At 41.1% G+C, this 16,959-nt stretch overlaps 1 protein-coding gene across 1 annotated transcript in view; it reads right to left on the bottom strand.

The window, feature by feature from the left end:
• LOC149568828 (RNA polymerase III subunit RPC82 family protein) overlaps window positions 1-16,959 on the bottom strand; it is a 315,995-nt gene that overhangs the window by 42,200 nt on the left and 256,836 nt on the right. The window contains exons 12-13 of the mRNA XM_089821705.1: window positions 16,213-16,296; window positions 15,708-15,863 (exon numbers count right to left, since the gene is read on the bottom strand). Coding sequence (XP_089677831.1) covers window positions 15,708-15,863; window positions 16,213-16,296 — 240 coding nt within the window. The remainder of the gene's footprint in view (window positions 1-15,707; window positions 15,864-16,212; window positions 16,297-16,959) is intronic.

The following is a 16,959-nucleotide window of genomic DNA, read 5'->3' on the forward strand; positions in this document are numbered from 1 at the left end:
TTTTATATGAGCTCTTATGTCACCTACACGCTAGCTTGAAATACAAAGTATAATGAACTAAGGTGTAAAGGAATGGTTGGAAGTGATGCTCACCGATTGCATGAATGTCAACCTCAATTGCATTATTATGCCAAGGAAGATATGTTAAAGTCAATGAAACCTTTGCAATATGCATTGTTAGGACTCTGCAAAATTTATTGCACATGACACTATTAGTTAGCGCAATGAAATTTGTTAAGTATGGAGCTTGGTTCTTCCAATTCCCTACCTTCTCCTACATCAGAGTACAAGGATGTTCTGTGCAATCATATATGCTCCCAAGGTATCGCATTGATAAAATGGTTCTCTAGGAGATGACTTGGCAACTAATAGTTTATGATAGAATTCAGAGGACAAAGAGAATGTTGGGTTTATAATTCCCAATTTCCATATGAGAAGATAAGGTTGAAATGTGCCCATGTTTGACAGCAACAAAATGATAATCAGGCTAGCTACATTTCTTCCATTTGACTCTCTTTCCAGGGAAGGCCAAATTATAATCCTTACAACAAAATTAGAGTGGTAGCAAGTATAAAATACCAACACAAGGTGCACCTTGAAGTTTTTATGGGCCAATGCTACAAAGGAAAATGAGATTAGAAAGAGTGTGTATTCTAGATTGTTGCTCAATTTGATCAAAGCATACAAGATGTTTTGGGGGCCTAACCAAGTGAAAGGAGATCTGAATATTGATATAAAAGAGGTATATAGCTCGAAAGAGCAAAAGACCATCTGTCCATATGTATGGTCAAGGAAGGAAATTTTAGACATTCATACATTATTTGCACTTGTCTTGGGATTCACAAAATGGTTAGTTGATTGAAAAATTTGACACGCCGAAGGTACAAGGGGATAGCTTGACATATAAGTTGATGGGTCAACAGCCGATGTGGAATGAAAGACCAAAACAACTCTCGGGAGAGAGATTGGAACGAGAGATGCCTTTAGATGGTGCTAAACAAAGAAAAGGGAAGAGTTTTTTTCAGGAAACACAACCAAGTGGTAGGCCAAATCTTCATATTGGAGAACCTTAGTAGTAGAGATAGAGATCAGCAAATATCCAAAGACAACAGTAGAAAGTCTTGTAGTAGAAGAAGAGATTGATATAAGGATAGTACAACGGAAAGAGTAGTTGATAGTTGAAGATGATCAAAATGTTGTTCCAAAATGGTCAAGGAAAAGGCTATAGAGAGCTGACATTCGAGTTGAAAGAGTTTCTAAACCGAGTCAACCACCTAGAGGAGAAAGGGAAGGCTAAAACAATTTAAAAAATATTAGAGGAGAATCTGGATCTAGAACTCTATAGTTTGCAATGCCTATGGTCGATAAGACAAAGGATCAAATTAGTCGAGATGAATACAATGTGACAGAGTTTGATTTGGGTCATTCCTTCTGAGATAGTTAATGAAGATTTGACAATTCTATACAAGTGCTAAAAGATAAGATGAGGAAACTAGAAGGAAAATATTAGAAATAGAAAGGAAAGATCAAGGCCTTTTGCAAATACAAAAACTGCCTACTTCACGTAGTAAGAGAAGAAGGCCCACCCTTTTTTCCTCATGTTATTCTAATTGAATCAATGGAGGGTATAGGCAAGATCAATGAGATTGCTCAAGGAGCATAAATAGGGATAGAAAGCATTAAGGATTAGGCATACAAGTATGGTAAGTACTTGGTGCAAATTCGTGATAGGGCATTGGATGTCCCTTCCAGGATAAATTGCATTAATGAGTCATGAGAAGATGAATGCACTAATCGAGATGAGGTGACCTCAAACTTGGAGGATTTAATGGAGACTCCGAGGGATGATGTCGTCGGTAGAAATTGTGTATCAGCCGACGGGTCCCTTCGGGAAGGAAATTGTGTATCAGTTGACGGGTCCCTTCGGGAAGGAAATTGTGTATCAGCCGACGGGTCCCTTCGGAAAGGAAATTGTGTATCAGTCGACGGGTCCCTTGGGAAAGGTTTTTGTTATGTAGCAACATGTTGTATGTAGCCGACGGACTCCTTCGGGAAAGTTCTTCGGAAAGCATTGTAATCATCAGATCTTATCATCGAAGCATAATGTACTGTCTTTGGCATATGCGAATAATAATAATAAGAGTTTTTCTGTTTGCTGTTCGTATTCATTGTCTGTGTGCGTTTCTTAATTAATCCATACGGTAAACATTTGGCGCCGTTGCCCGATGGACCTGGTACACACGCAGGCGGATATGAATTAAATGTCGAATCAGTTGAACAAAGATAAGAATAAGCTGAAGGAAAAATATGACATACGCATTGCGCAGGAAAATTTAATTCTGGCTCAGCAGACAGAGCGTCGAAGGAGATTCCAGAAGATTGCCGACGGAAACAGGAGTGGGGAAGGATTGTTGAAGGAGACTCGACAACGGCTTGATTTGGTGGAAGAAGCGAGGGAGGAGTTTCTGAACCTGCATATGCCATGGGAAGAGAATACTGACGGAAGGAGATCAACTCGCACGGCTCGGAGTGCCGAGGGAGCACGAGAGTGGAGTGACCTCTTCATCCGAGATATACTTTCGGAACGAACAACTTCGGTTGACGAACCCTCTTCTTCACCAAACAACGCGGGTGTTGAAAACAGCGCGGAAGCAGAAATCAGCGCGGGTGTTGAGAACAGCACGGAAGCAGAAAACAGCACGGGTGTTGAAAATAGCACGGGTGTAGAAAACAACGCGGGTGTTGGAAATACCGCGGGTGTGCAGAACAGCGCGGGTGTGCAGTACAACGCGGGTGTTCAAAACAGCGTGGGAGTTCAAAACAGTGCGGGTGCTCAAAACAGCGCGGGAGTGCAAAACAGCGCAGGTACACAACAAAACCCTCAACATACAATGATAATGGCAGGTCCGAAAGAAAAGTTGCCTAAATTTGATGGTGATGAAGCAGCCAATCTCATTCGACATTGCAAAACCTGTGAAACGATCTGGAGGGCAAATGGCATAACAGATACAAACGAATGGATCCGACAATTTCCCGCTACCCTACGGGGTGTTGCGATTGATTGGTTTACTGATACTGATCCACAAAAGTTAAACAATTGGGATAACATTAAGAAGGAGTTCATCGCAGAATTTCAACTCCTGCGCGACGATAATGAAATTGTAGTAGAGATATTCAATACCAAACAAAAGAAGAATGAAACAGTACGGGTCTTCGCCAGGAGTTTGAAGGACTTAATCAGTAAAATGGAGAATAAACCGGCAGATGGGCTCCAGAAAAGATGGTTCATTGAAGGCCTTCACCCGAAGCTCCGAAGAAAGATGAAGATCCTGCCACCATCAACATACAATGAAGCATACAATCGGACAATGAACCTTGAAAGTGACCAGAAGACAAAGAAGAAGAAGAAAAATAGCTCGTCCGATTCAGAAGACGATGCATCTTCAGGAGAAGATAGCAGTGATGACGAGGGAAGCAATAAGAAGGTCCGTGCCCTCCAGAAGGACATGATGTGGATGATGAAAGAGTTCAAAAACATGAACAAGGAGACTAAGGGCAACGACCTATGGTGCACGGAGTGCAAGAAAGAAGGCCATACGAAGGGATCATGCCCAAAAGATCAATTTTGTGAGATTTGCCAGATTATGGGACACCCGGTAAAGGAATGCCCTTTCAACTTGAAAACAAGAACACCGTAGCAAGTGTTCCTGACACAGGAGGCATCCCCATCAGGAGGGAACGGGAACACTAGTACGGAAGGTGTCACATCGGGTGGATACAGAAACAACCGGCATGGTCAAAATAACAACAATACAAGCGGAAGAAGTCGAATTTAGTATGATGTGAATGGTCGACCGATTGTTCAATGCCGCGCATGCAATCTGTGGGGTCACTTCGCCCAAGAGTGTACAACGGCGAACACATCGAAGTTGTTATGCCAATGGTGTGGACCTGGTGATCATGAAGATGCTAGGTGTCCGAAGTCAAGAGTAAACTTGATCACCGTCGGGACGGACGAAGAAGAGGTTTTAGCCATCACACGGCAACAAGCAAAAGTGTACCCCGACCCGGCGGAAGAAAAGAAGAGACTAGAGGAAGCACAGGTAGAGATCCAGAAAGCAACATAGGCAGAAACGGCATGCCTGAAGGACACGCCGAGTACTTCCATACGGAACTGCGCAAAACAGAACATTGTACCGCAAATTTTGCACGCCGAGATACCTATCAAAATAAGTGATCTGTTGCTCACTATGCCTCAGCTCCGATCGGCACTCACAAACATCGTTCCCGCTGCTCAACTACTAGGAGAACATGGAAGTAGGAAAGTGGAGCAAGTACAGTGGACAAAAAGGAGAAAGTGGCGCAAGTGCTGAAGATCCGATGTTGTTAGCCCTCTCATCCGGACGCCATCCGGCAGTCGTCGAAATGGGAATTCTCAAGACTGTATTGACGGAAACAATTGTGGACGGAGGGTCCGATGTCAATGTGTTACCTGAAGACACTTGGAAAAAGTTGGGACAGCCAACATTATGGCCGCCTACATTCCAGCTACTAACGGCCGATCAACATGGAATCAAGCCATTGGGAGTCCTGACAGTACAACCAGTGATGATTGGAACACAGCCAGTCCTGTTGGACTTTGTCGTGATCCCACTGAAGCGGAGAGGATATGATGTCATTCTGGGCCGAGGGTGGCTGATACAAGCCAAGGCAAAGCACAATTGGAAGAAAAATACTTTATCACTCGAAAGCAAAGGCCGGAAGTATGTCATCGATCTACACACTCAGATGGTTGGAGAAGAAGCTCTATTGTCAGATTCCGAAGGAGAAGAGGATGAAAGGAGGCAGAATATGGAACCAGATCAGGAGGGAGTCCTACGATTGGAAGGAGATGACGATCTGGATTCAGTAAATGGTCTTTACCACTGGCAGATAGAGGATTATGAGCTCTTCCCAAGTTGTAATATGCTAAGGATCGACGAAGGTAAGAAAGAAGAAGGAAATGAATGTCCGAAGGAACACAGAGAAGCTGAAGGAGGAAATGAATGTCCGAAGGAACACAGAGAAGCCGACGGAGGAAATGAATGTTTGAAGGAACATGGAGAAGCCGAAGGAGGACATGAATGTTTGAAGCAACACAGAGAAGCCGAAGAAGGAAACGCGGATATGACTAAAGCTGAAGGACAGAACATACAGTACGAACCCAAAAGAAGGAAAGATTCTACTATACGATTGCGCCAGAAGAAAGTATTACGTCGAACCACAAATATAGCAGAAAGGTACCAACAGCAAGGAAGACACACGATACGGTCTGCACAGGCAACAAAGAGGAAGGGTTCAATAAAAGTTGTAGCAGTATAGAGTGAATGTGTTATTGACAGACAGAAGGGGCAGCTGACGGAGTCCATGGTAGTGAGCTTCGGAAACAAACTGGGCGATATGGAGATGACACAGAACAGGCGTAGCAGGTTTCAACTCGGACAGTGGGTGTTGAAGTACGATGATCGGAATGAGATCAAACCAGGCAAGTTCAAAGTTAAGTGGGTCGGGCCGTATCAAATTCGGGAAGTAGGGGACAATGGAGCAATCAAATTATGGACTTTGGATGGACACGAAGTGCCCCAGGCGGTGAATGGGTCGAAGTTGAAGATATATCACGGCCGGAAGACTTCTGCGTCACAGAATGGCTTTCGGGAGACCCCTTCGTCATTGCAGACAGACGGTGACGCCGGTCAAAGGGAAAATTGATTGCTATTTTTGTGTGTTTTAAAAAATAAATAAATAAATTTTTAAAAAAAGGTACCGTACGGTTTAGCACCGTACGGATTTCACAGTAAAGAAGAGCACCGTACGGATTTCTCGGAGGAGGGAATGTGTCGTACAGTTTCCAGAGGAAAGAGTCCGTACTGTTTTTAAGGGACAAGTACCATACGGCTTCTTGAGGGAAGGTGAGTACCGTACGGTCCTTAACACCTGAAGGAAGGAGAAGACCGTACGGTCTTTTATATTCGAAGGAAGAAGAGTACCGTACGGTTTTCCAGATCTGAACGATGGTGTATGGTTTTTGTACGATTTTTCAGACAATTTAATATTTGTAGTACGGTTTTTAAAGACAATGTACAGTTTCCATCTTGGAAGTTGATGTATAGTTTTGCTATGGTACGGCTTTTCCTTGCAGTGTACGGTTTTTTAAGAGTTGCATATTGTAACACTGTAACCACCGTACGGATTTTGATAGCTTGAGAAGGTTAACGTACGGAATTTAGAGCCAAAATTTGTCAATTTCCATCGTACGGATTTTCAAGACTTCGGAGCATATTGCAGTACGGCTTTTCCAAAAGATTGAAATACAGACGATGCCTTCAGAATTGTTTCATCAAAACCCGTGTGCGTGGTAGCTCCAGGAAGGAAGCATCCATATGCAATCAGCAGACAGTGTCAAGATTGAAGCCGTATGGATTTCATCACAGAAGGGTGACAGGAGGTTTTCTAAAAAAAAAAAAAAACGACGACAGAATCAAGTTGTTCAGAATGAGTGACTGATGATGCCAAAGGGAAGGGGACGCATCCGTGGTTGCCAGAAAGAGTGCAGAATCGGTAGATAATGACAGAAATGGTGTGTTCCGTGCATTTCTATGTGGGTTGCGAAGTGCTAATTTGGTCACTGTGCACCTGGGGCGCTGCCCCTCAACCCTGCTGGGGGCGTTGCCCCTTGAACCCCCAGTCGTTGCAGATATCAGTTGTGGGAGTCTAACCAGTTGAGCAGACTTAGAGCTGCTGCAGGCATGGAGTGTCTGTGTACCAGAGGCACTGAGAGTAGGTGTTGGCCATGAGGATGTCTTGGTGGATGCGTACAGAGCTCGGGAGGAGCTGATCATCCAATTGGAGGCAGTGCAGCGACACTTAGTTTAGTGTACTCGGAATTGGAAGGCAAAAAGCGGCATAGGTGGCTATCAGGGTCAGATGTCAGATTGGTTAAGGTGACAGTGTTGAAGACCAGTTAGTCAGTCAATGTATTTTGGTTGTTGATTTGTCTCAGAGATTTTGTAATAGTCGTCAGGAGATGACTTTTCTTTTTGGGGGGGATGATGTCGTCGGTAGAAATTGTGTATCAGTCGACGGGTCCCTTTGGGAAGGAAATTGTGTATCAGCCGATGGGTCCCTTCGGAAAGAAAATTGTGTATTAGCCGACGGGTCCCTTGGGAAAGGTTTTTGTTATGTAGCGACATGTTGTATGTGGCCGACGGACTCCTTCGGGAAAGTTCTTCGGAAAGTATTTATAACCCCTTCGGAAAGCATTGTAATCATCAGATCTTATCATCGAAGCATAATGTACTGTCTTTGGCATATGCGAATAATAATAAGAAGAGTTCTGCTGTTTGTTGTTCATATTCATTGTCTGTGTGCGATTCTTAATTAATCCATACGATAAACATAGATAAGAATTGAGTTGTTAGAAAATGAGAAGAATATGACTTGACCCAGTGGTATAGCACAATGATCATGGCCAAGGAAATGTTTGAAGTTTGAACAATTCAACTGGGCATCGATTGAAGTGTAGTTGAGAATATTCAAGAAGACATCTCCAACATAGTTGCATCACTATTATCATAGAGATTGGCCAAGAATGAAATAATGTTGGACAACCTAAGAGGTAAACTAGAAGAGTTCTTTCAACTGAGTTCCTTCGCTATGGACAACTCGAGCAAACTTGAATGAGCAATGGTGATCTTGGAATTCGAACAAGAATCAACACCAAGTGTTAGTGCGGACGAGTTAGAGACCATATTGGACAAATTCCAAGCATTCAAACATAGGCTATTCTGGGAAGAGACACATTTAATGTATAGTGGGCATTTATTAACCCCTAACATTTTGGTTCTCTCTTTGTTGGTCCTTGTGGACCCCTTCATTAATGTTGATTCCTCATTCTATGCCCTAACCCTAATTAGGGCTGATGTGGCCAAATTTGGATCATCGATTATTGTTTTAATTCAGCCTAGTCATTGTAATAGAAGACCTATACAAATGCCTCATTTCTCATTTGTAAACACAAAATTTTGATTTCGAGATTGTTGCTATGAGCTATTAAGGCAATACAATTCTCATTGAAGTTTGATGATCATTTGAAATGTCATAGTGTGTGCTTGTTCTCTTATTCCTTTGATTAGATTAGATTTATTAGATAAAGTGTTTTGGTTTGAATAAAGAATGTGATGATGTTTCGATAAATTTTCATGGTTCATACTTTTGACATTTTGCTGACTATAAGTCCTTGTGCAAAGTTAGCATAAACCCCACTTTTATGGATGCTTAACTTCTATCATTCAATGTGCATTGTTTTTTTCTGATGGTGTTCGTTATGATATGAAAATCATTTGCATAACTCCTTGAAGATTGCACCAGTTCTTGTGTAGTTGTAGTTTAACTTGGTGAAGTGGAGCTTGGATATTTTGAAACTTGAGCATCAAAATAGTATCCACTATTGTCATTACACTTAGGAGTAAAATAGAATCTCTTGTGGGTTCAGCTACGTTTCAAATCTAGGTAGGGTGGTTCGTTTGGGCCAAAATCAGGTCGAACCAGGAGAGACCTAAGCAGATCAAGTGCAAACTAGGTACATCTTCACTAACATAACATAAGATAATAATATTAATGTCCAACAAAAAACCACAAGGGTTTTATGGGACTGAGCATACAAACAAAAGAGCTGCCCAAAGTAGGAGCACCAAACAGTGTCTGAGAAGAAACAAAACAAGACACGAAGCCAGAGAAGCCAAGGTAAGAACTAAGGATCCTTCCTTGGTACAAAGAAACTAGTCACAGAAGGATATAACCGTGAACGATCTAGAGTTTTAGATTGTTGCCGAGAACCACTGGAGGAGTGTTGTTGTTCGGAAAGATTGGTGCAGTGTTTGACTGATCTGGAATGAGTGATAATGGATGATCTGGAATGAGCGATAATGGATGGCCTTTTCATGCCTCATGGTGGAGACAAGGGGGACAAAAAGGCAGTAATGAGCTGATTTGAGGTATGACCCTTAGGTATGAGTGATTGTAAGGTATGCTCACAAAGTTGGATGGCCTCTCGAAGGTAGAGTGCAAGACAGCACTAGTCAATATAGCTAAAGAATATTGAAAGAGAAAAACAATCTCTAAAAAGGCAATAAAATCTCCCTTTGATCTCATAGTAGATGGGATAGCGAAATATAAAGTAGGTCCCAGTCTCGACCTCCGCCAAAGTACACAGTCGACAAATGCCATCCTCCCTAACCATATGGTGATCAGTCCGGGCACGAAGACGGTGAGAGCCAGCTCTGAAAGGAGCCCAAAAAGAATCTTAGGGTGTGACCCCAATGCCGATAAAGATAGGCAGGGCGAACAATAATACCATTCTGAATCTCAAGAAAATGCTCTGAATAAAAGGCCATCTTAGGTCGTAATCCACCAGAAGGATTATGCCAAGTAGTAATAATGTACTGTCTATAGATATCCTACTTGGCATCCTCATTCAACTCCTATCATGAGGGAAGGAGGTGTGCAAGAGCATCTAGCGACAACTGATAAGGGGGAAGTCGATCAATCTCAATCCCGATCAAACCCAATAGAGAGGTGGCCTGAGCATATCAACAGCAAGATCTAGTGCTAATGTCGGATCTCATAATCACAACAGAAGAACAATATGCCAAATGAGAGTATCTGTGACATTTGATGATACCTCATAAAAGCAATGTCTAAACACGTTCTATAGAGGCCCAATCAGACACAAGAGAAGGTCCACAAACCACTGAACCATAGAGAACGATCAGTTGAACCAAGGAGTCCAAGAGGGACAACTTGGACAAAATGTCCTGAAAATGATATTTGAAGCACTGTCTTTCGAGCATGGCTAGGGAACCCATGCCCTTACTAACTCTGGACTGAATAGCTGGTCTCAAGTTGAAGCGAGGCCCTGAAAACTTCACTCCGAGATACATGTAAAAAGAAGTGATCTCAACCTCCTACCCCTGAAAGAAAAAATGAAGATGAGAGGTCTTTAAACAATTAAAGATCATAACCCGAGTCTTAGTCAGATTGACCACAAGTTAACGTTGATCACAAAAAGAAGCCAAACCATCAAGGAGTCTTTGTAAACTGTCAAGAGAAGAGGCCAAGAGAACAACATCATCTGCAAAAAGGATAATGGAGATCAAAACCTGATGTAAATAACACACGTCACCAAGTTGCAAAGAGTTCACAAGGAAATCCTCGAGCACATCTATATACAACCTGAACAATGTGGGAGAAAGAGGGCAATCCTACTTCATCCCAATGGTGCTTTGAATCAGAACAGGAAAACCCTCCAGAGTCCTGAGTCTACTAATCATCTTCTCATATAGTCTCATAATAGCAATCAACAATATATCTAAGATCCCAATCTCTCTATGTCTCTGAAATAAGGCCACCCTAGGAATAGAATCAAAGGCCTTACAAAAGTCCACAAAACAACAATAGACTTTTTCAGAGTAGTGCCTAACCTCCTCAATAATAGCTCACGGCGTAAAGACATGATCCATAGTTTGATAGTTCACCAAAAAATCCGCCTGGCCTTTAACTCTACATCCTCTCATGTCAAGCTCTCTAGATAGCATGGTGTTTAGAGTAATGCCATAAAGTTTAGCAAAAGTATGCCCAATCATGAGAGAATTGTAGTTACCTAGAACAAAAGCAGGCCTGGACTTATGAATCGAATAAATCACATGCTGTGACCAGGACTCAAGAAACCCAGTACAAACCACTCTATTGAAGAGTGTAGGAAGGTAGGATCCAAGGACCGAAGCACCAAGTTTGAAAAGTTCCCCCTAGAAACCTTCCTCATCTGTTGCTTTACTACACCTCATGGATTTAATGGCCTCAAAAATACTGGATGGGGTGAATAGATGACAATATAGAGGTGGAGTGGAATGAAGAGGTGGCTGCCCTGGAATGTCATACAACGTAATGGTGTAAGAGGTCAGAGAGTGGAAGTCGACGATGGAGGGTGGAGCGGGGACACCAAGGGAAAAGGGTACAACAAAAGATCTGGGGATTGTGAATAAGAGTGAAGCAAAGAGATCTGCACCGAGAAGAGGCAAAAGAATGTTTCTTGTGGTGAAGAAAACATAGGTAAGATAAATGCAAGTGAGTGAAGGCAAGAGAATGAATCTCAAAAGCAGAGCGAATAGATCAATGGAAAGCTTTACAATCAGCATCAAACCATTGATTCATAGGACAAATATTCCAACATTTAGACCTGAGAGAGGGAGAGGAGCGGTGAGGGATAGAAAGTAGAGCAAAAACCCAAATAGCAGAGGCAAGTAAATCAAACATAGTAGAGGCCGCCTTTGAATCACTGAAACTAGCTAGTGTAAGAAGTCTCCTAAGATGGTAGGAGAAGAGTTCACCAGCGCCCTCAAGATAACATAAGTGAGTAGGGGTGCAGGTAGTATCAGCCAAGATGCGGGAGGGCTGGGGAGAAGGCGATAAACGAGAAGAGACACGGATATCAATGCTAAAAAGAGCATGGTCAACAAAGGGGAGATGAGAAATAGTGAAATTGTGTATGGAGGGAATAAAGGAAGAAAAGGTGATGACATAGTCCACAACACTCGTGCCACCACAATGAGGTTAGAGCCAGGAAAGACAGATAGACCGTTCACATAGCTGGAGGAGGTGGCGACTGTAACAAGGGAGCGGTCCAAGGGCATCATCCGAGGCATGTTGATGTCCCATACTGGTTGGATCTATCTCAGAAGTGCAGATCGAATCAGAGCCACAATTATGTATAGGAGTCTGAAGATTCCTGGTCCATGCGTTGAAGTCCCCGAGAATTATGATATCACCCAAAGCTGCAAACTGTGAGATGCTCACCTGAAAGGTCACTATAGGAATCCCCATCCTCAGCATCATGAATGGCATATGGAGAAGAGGTTGGTGGAAAATAAAATACTGCAATAAAGATGTCCCTTTGTTGGTGGCAAAGGCATCAAAGAGGACCAAAGATGTAGGCCTGAAAATATCATCTCTGATCAAACAAGCAACACCCTCGGACCCACTGACCCCACCAGAAGTGCGGACCTCTTCTTTGCAAACTGACAGCCATTGGTATCCTGGAAGAGGGCGCATGGGACTCTCGTGGGTCTTTGTGATGGCCAAAATATTGGCAGAACCCACCACATCGTGAAAGAGACCAAGTAATGACCATAAAGAGCCATTACCATTCCAATTGTTGATAAGAAGAAAAGGGGACTTCCTCTTGTTAGATTGTTGTTGACACCGTCATGCGGTTTTGGAGGTCGGCCTCACTTCCCATCTGCAAGGAGGATAATCACGAACAACTGCTCTAAGATTCCTAATAACAACCCATTTTCTAGCCCACCTAGCCTTTGCCACAATACCTCGAGCATGATTCAGCTCTATAACCTGTGCTTTTGTGTGATCTTCGTCAAGATAAATTTTAAAGGGGAAAGAGAACAACTTTCTCTTCGTTTTAAGGGCATGAAGCCGATCAGAAAAAGAGGAAAACCTGATGAAAAGGGTATCTCCTATACCAAACCAGCACTTATCCAAAGTGATATCAAAGATACCGAGTTGTTCAGAGAGAAAAGAGTGTCCAACAACAAGAGGGTCGGAAGTGGGTGAGACCACAAACGTTCAAGTTGAGCTGATGTGCAAGTCTCACATGCTCATCATCAATTTTTTCCTGGACGATCTTGTCTAAGCTCGACCAAGGTGTCGTAGTATCTGTGTCTGTGTTGGTGCAGAGAGACACCCATGATTTCACCTTCTATTCAGTTTCAACAATCAAAGAAGAATGTATTGTAGCCATTTCAACTACTTGTTTCTTTATTTTGTCCACCCCATCTAGTTGTTCAATAACAAATTCAATATTGGATTTTAAGCCTATTGTTTCAGAAATGAAGGTATCGAAAAGCGTTTGATATGTGAGGTATTCAGTTTTGTAGACTGTTTGAGCTCTGAAATTTCAAATGTTAATACGAAAACTTGTTCTTTAAGTAAAGTGTTGTCATTCTCTAGCTTACTCACACGGTCACATAAACTCTGATAGGTCAGAGGTGGTAGACAATTATCATCTATTGTCATTGTAGCAATCGATTAACAGCCAACAAAATAGCAACTCAGCAAACCATAATGGAAGTAATCAATTGATGAAAGGTGATATTGAAGGTGTGGCAGAGTTAGGTTGAAGAAAATACTAAATGATCCCGTGAGCAGAGATTTAACTAATATCAAAACCAGAACTCAATACCTTGAGAATACACCAATGATCACAAACAAGGAGACAATGATGAAACTCGTGGAAAGTAAGACAAAGATCACCACCAGCCTGAGCACACCAATTTGCATTCCTGTGATAAACTAGCGGCCCAAGCACAAAAGTCTTAGTTCAAAACAACGAAATAAGGCACAAACGAAAGGCACACAAGAAACACCCACAAACCCGACATCAATCACACCAGTTTGGGCACATGTAGAGCATGTTAAGAATGTAGGATCTCTGATAGACAAACAATTACAAAATGTTTGTAGATAAATTCTAATTCAAAAATATGTAGAATGAAAGTACTTATCTTTCACCGTGATTGCAGCAAGGTCTTTAATGGTCTTCCTTCTTCAGCAACGATCACTGTATTGGATCACTGTAAGACAAATGATGTAAATAATAATAATATTCAGTAATGCTGATCTTATACTACAGGTACTCGAATGCCTATTATCGATGCTTTCACTGCAGTCGAATGAGCACACACACACACACACACACACACACACACACACATATATATAAATGGAGGTAGACATGACTCCGAAGAGTCATGTCTCTACGTGGCCCAAAAGCCATGTAGGGACATGCCTCTTCGGAGGCATGTTTAGTTAACATGAAAACTATTCAATGTTTGTTTATATATTGTTGCTCGATAACAACACAAGGGCAGAATAATAATATTCATAATAAAGTCAAGGCACGGGTTAGAAACCCGACACAAGCAATGATACCTGACACGAGTAGTATGGAACCCGATAAAGACAATAGTATTTGTCGCGGGTAATATGGAACCTGACAAAAACGATAGTATCTGCCACAAGTAATATGGAACCCGACCAATTAAGTTGGTCAATCATCATGCACATTTACTATCAATATTCCATATGCATAACAAAGATATATGTATACGTATATGTATGCATAAATCAGTATGAATACATGTACGTACATATGTCTCTGTGATGCATATCAAATAGTGGTGGCATAGATATATCTTTTGAAATGTATAGTAGATATCAATGACAGAATACAAATGCTTCTATCTCTGAGATGTATTTGCAAATAATGTCATCATAGAAGATTCATTTTTTGCTTCTCCTGACGCTAAACATCAACAGAGCACACCAGACTGAGACCAATACTCCCGATGAAAAACACACCAGTCAGATCGAACACCAACGTGAGGGAGAGAAGGAAGAGAAGCTGGCAAACAAAAGATGAAGGGCACCCAAGCACGGATGCAGCAGAGACGGAAAGCAAACGCAAACGATGAAGGGCCTCGAGCATGGAGGGAAGGAGAGATCAGAAGCGGAGGAGCTATGTAGAAAATACAACACAGGAAGCAAAAATGCAAGGGTGATGTCGGTCGTGGCAGGTAGAAAGCACATTGCGAGAGCTCATCGCAAAAGGAAATAAAATAAAGGGGATGAGAAAGAAAAATTCTATAATTTAGTGCAGGAAACTATTATTATTGATAAAATTTAACATTACAACACAAAAAAAATGTTAAGGTCAGATATTTAGTACAGGTTAATTTTTAAGCTAGTCCTCAAGATCTCGTCCTGTGAAATTTTTACATCCAATTGCATATAATGACCCCTATTTGATTAATTGCAAGCTCTCTATGGTGATAAATTCAAGTAGGGTGTTAATTACAAGCAAACAAGCTCATTGTATAGTGAAAAAGTAATAAGCATTTGAAGACTTGGATAGCGAGAATGTTATTGGTGCAGCTGACTCCATTTGGCATTGGCACTACTTGTGAATCAGCTAATGCCTTTGATGAAGAAGTAGATTCAGGCAATCAATTAGGTGATGGAAACTTAATAAAAAGTTCCAACTGTTTAAAACTAAAACAACGATACCTAAACTCAATATTATTATTTTAATATTTTGATGTTCATATGATGCTATGATTACAAGTTTATGGTCTTTTTGTAGTTTTTATGATAGTATCTGGCATTCAAATCCTAATTCTTCCTTCTAGGCTGCATATCTATCTATCTATCTAGCTATCTACACATACACACACACACACACACACACACACACACACACACACACACACACTAACAAACCCAAACCCCAACCCCATTTCAAAAAAAATTCCATACCAATGAGCTGGTTCTTCAAACCTGAACAGGAACCCAAACCAGCAACCTAGCATATAAGTATTTAATTTTTCTCAATTTATCTTATAAATTCCCTAGATTTAATATACCTAACATACTTTCTTGGATGCTAATAAACTATCTTATCAAGAGATGCCAATGCATGATTTCCCTTGGGATAAACAATTGTTGTTTGTTGCTCACTGTTCTCTTCACCATCAACCAATTCAAGCACTAAGCATTGCACCACATGTAGACATTGAATGATAGCAATCAAAAAAAAAAATCACCTCTTGTTCTTGTTCAAGCTCATGTGCAAGTCGTTGCCCAAGATTTGAAGCAGCATGGTACATATCATCAACAATACGCTCCATCAAGTTGGGGTAGTTTACCCGCCATAAGTAGAAAGTTTTTGATGGAGCATGATCTTGAGATTTTGCAATTTCCTGAAAAGCAATTATTCAAAACATCACCATATATAAACATTACAGTGACGTATCAAATGTATATTGCTCATGCTTATAGTAGATGTATCTCTGGATCATAGATTTTATTAATCTGCTCTTTGCAAAGATGTCTAATTTTTACTACAAGTTTTCCCATCAGAGTGACAATTCTCAAATAATAGAGTATCTATGATTCTATACTTTTTAAATTTCTGTGTTAGGGAACCTTTCAAACACTCACTTCACTTCAACATGACAATGTCAATCATTAAGCATTGCAGGTTAACATATCAAAAGGAGTACTAGTACACATAAATCTTGGGAAAAGACAGTGCAGAAATTGTAATACCTGCATCTGCAAGTAGCCATCTTTGAAGAGTTTATACAATAGCTCCAATGTTTCTTTCCTTCCAACTAGAGCCTGCTCGGATATCTGAAATGAACACTGGCCATTAGTAAGCTCTAAACATACTAATGCAAAGTATAAATGCTGGGGATTACATCTTGGTGAGTAAAGCAATATATTGTATATACTATACACAATAGCCTTTTACAAATAAAAAATGACAATGTGTAGAATCGGAAACAAAAAACTGATCATGAATGTTAATGTATTTGCTGTCCATGTTCCACACATTTATGTGACCAAAATATGTGACAGAATGAATTCAGATATTAAGCATCACAAACAAATTGTGTCGTGCTTTTATAAACCTTATAGTTGTAGAAGCATAAACAAGAAGTAATGTAATTTTCTCAACGCTTCTTAACTCTAACTACGTGGTAAGAATCATGGAAGAAAATCCAATATGTGGTCAAGCCTTTCTCATGGCCCTTAGAGATAAATAATGACTGTATTCCCCAAATATGGCCTCCAAAAGCAGATTTCAACCCCTGCCTCAATAGGAGTGTCAAAATTGATATGAATATAAGGTTCAACTAAAGTTATCAGAAGCAAGACTGAAACTAAGTTTCTGGTTTCCTCTATTAGAAAGTCCCCATCATGTCTTTGACCCAGATTTTGCAGTGGGATAAATAGTGGGAGCCTTCTGAACTCAACTGCATGAAATTTTTCTACCATATTGGATTTATTTAA

This window comes from Cupressus sempervirens, chromosome 3 (genome assembly GCF_028749045.1).
Source record: "Cupressus sempervirens isolate cs-2001-9-10 chromosome 3, ASM2874904v1, whole genome shotgun sequence".
NCBI lineage: Eukaryota > Viridiplantae > Streptophyta > Pinopsida > Cupressales > Cupressaceae > Cupressus > Cupressus sempervirens.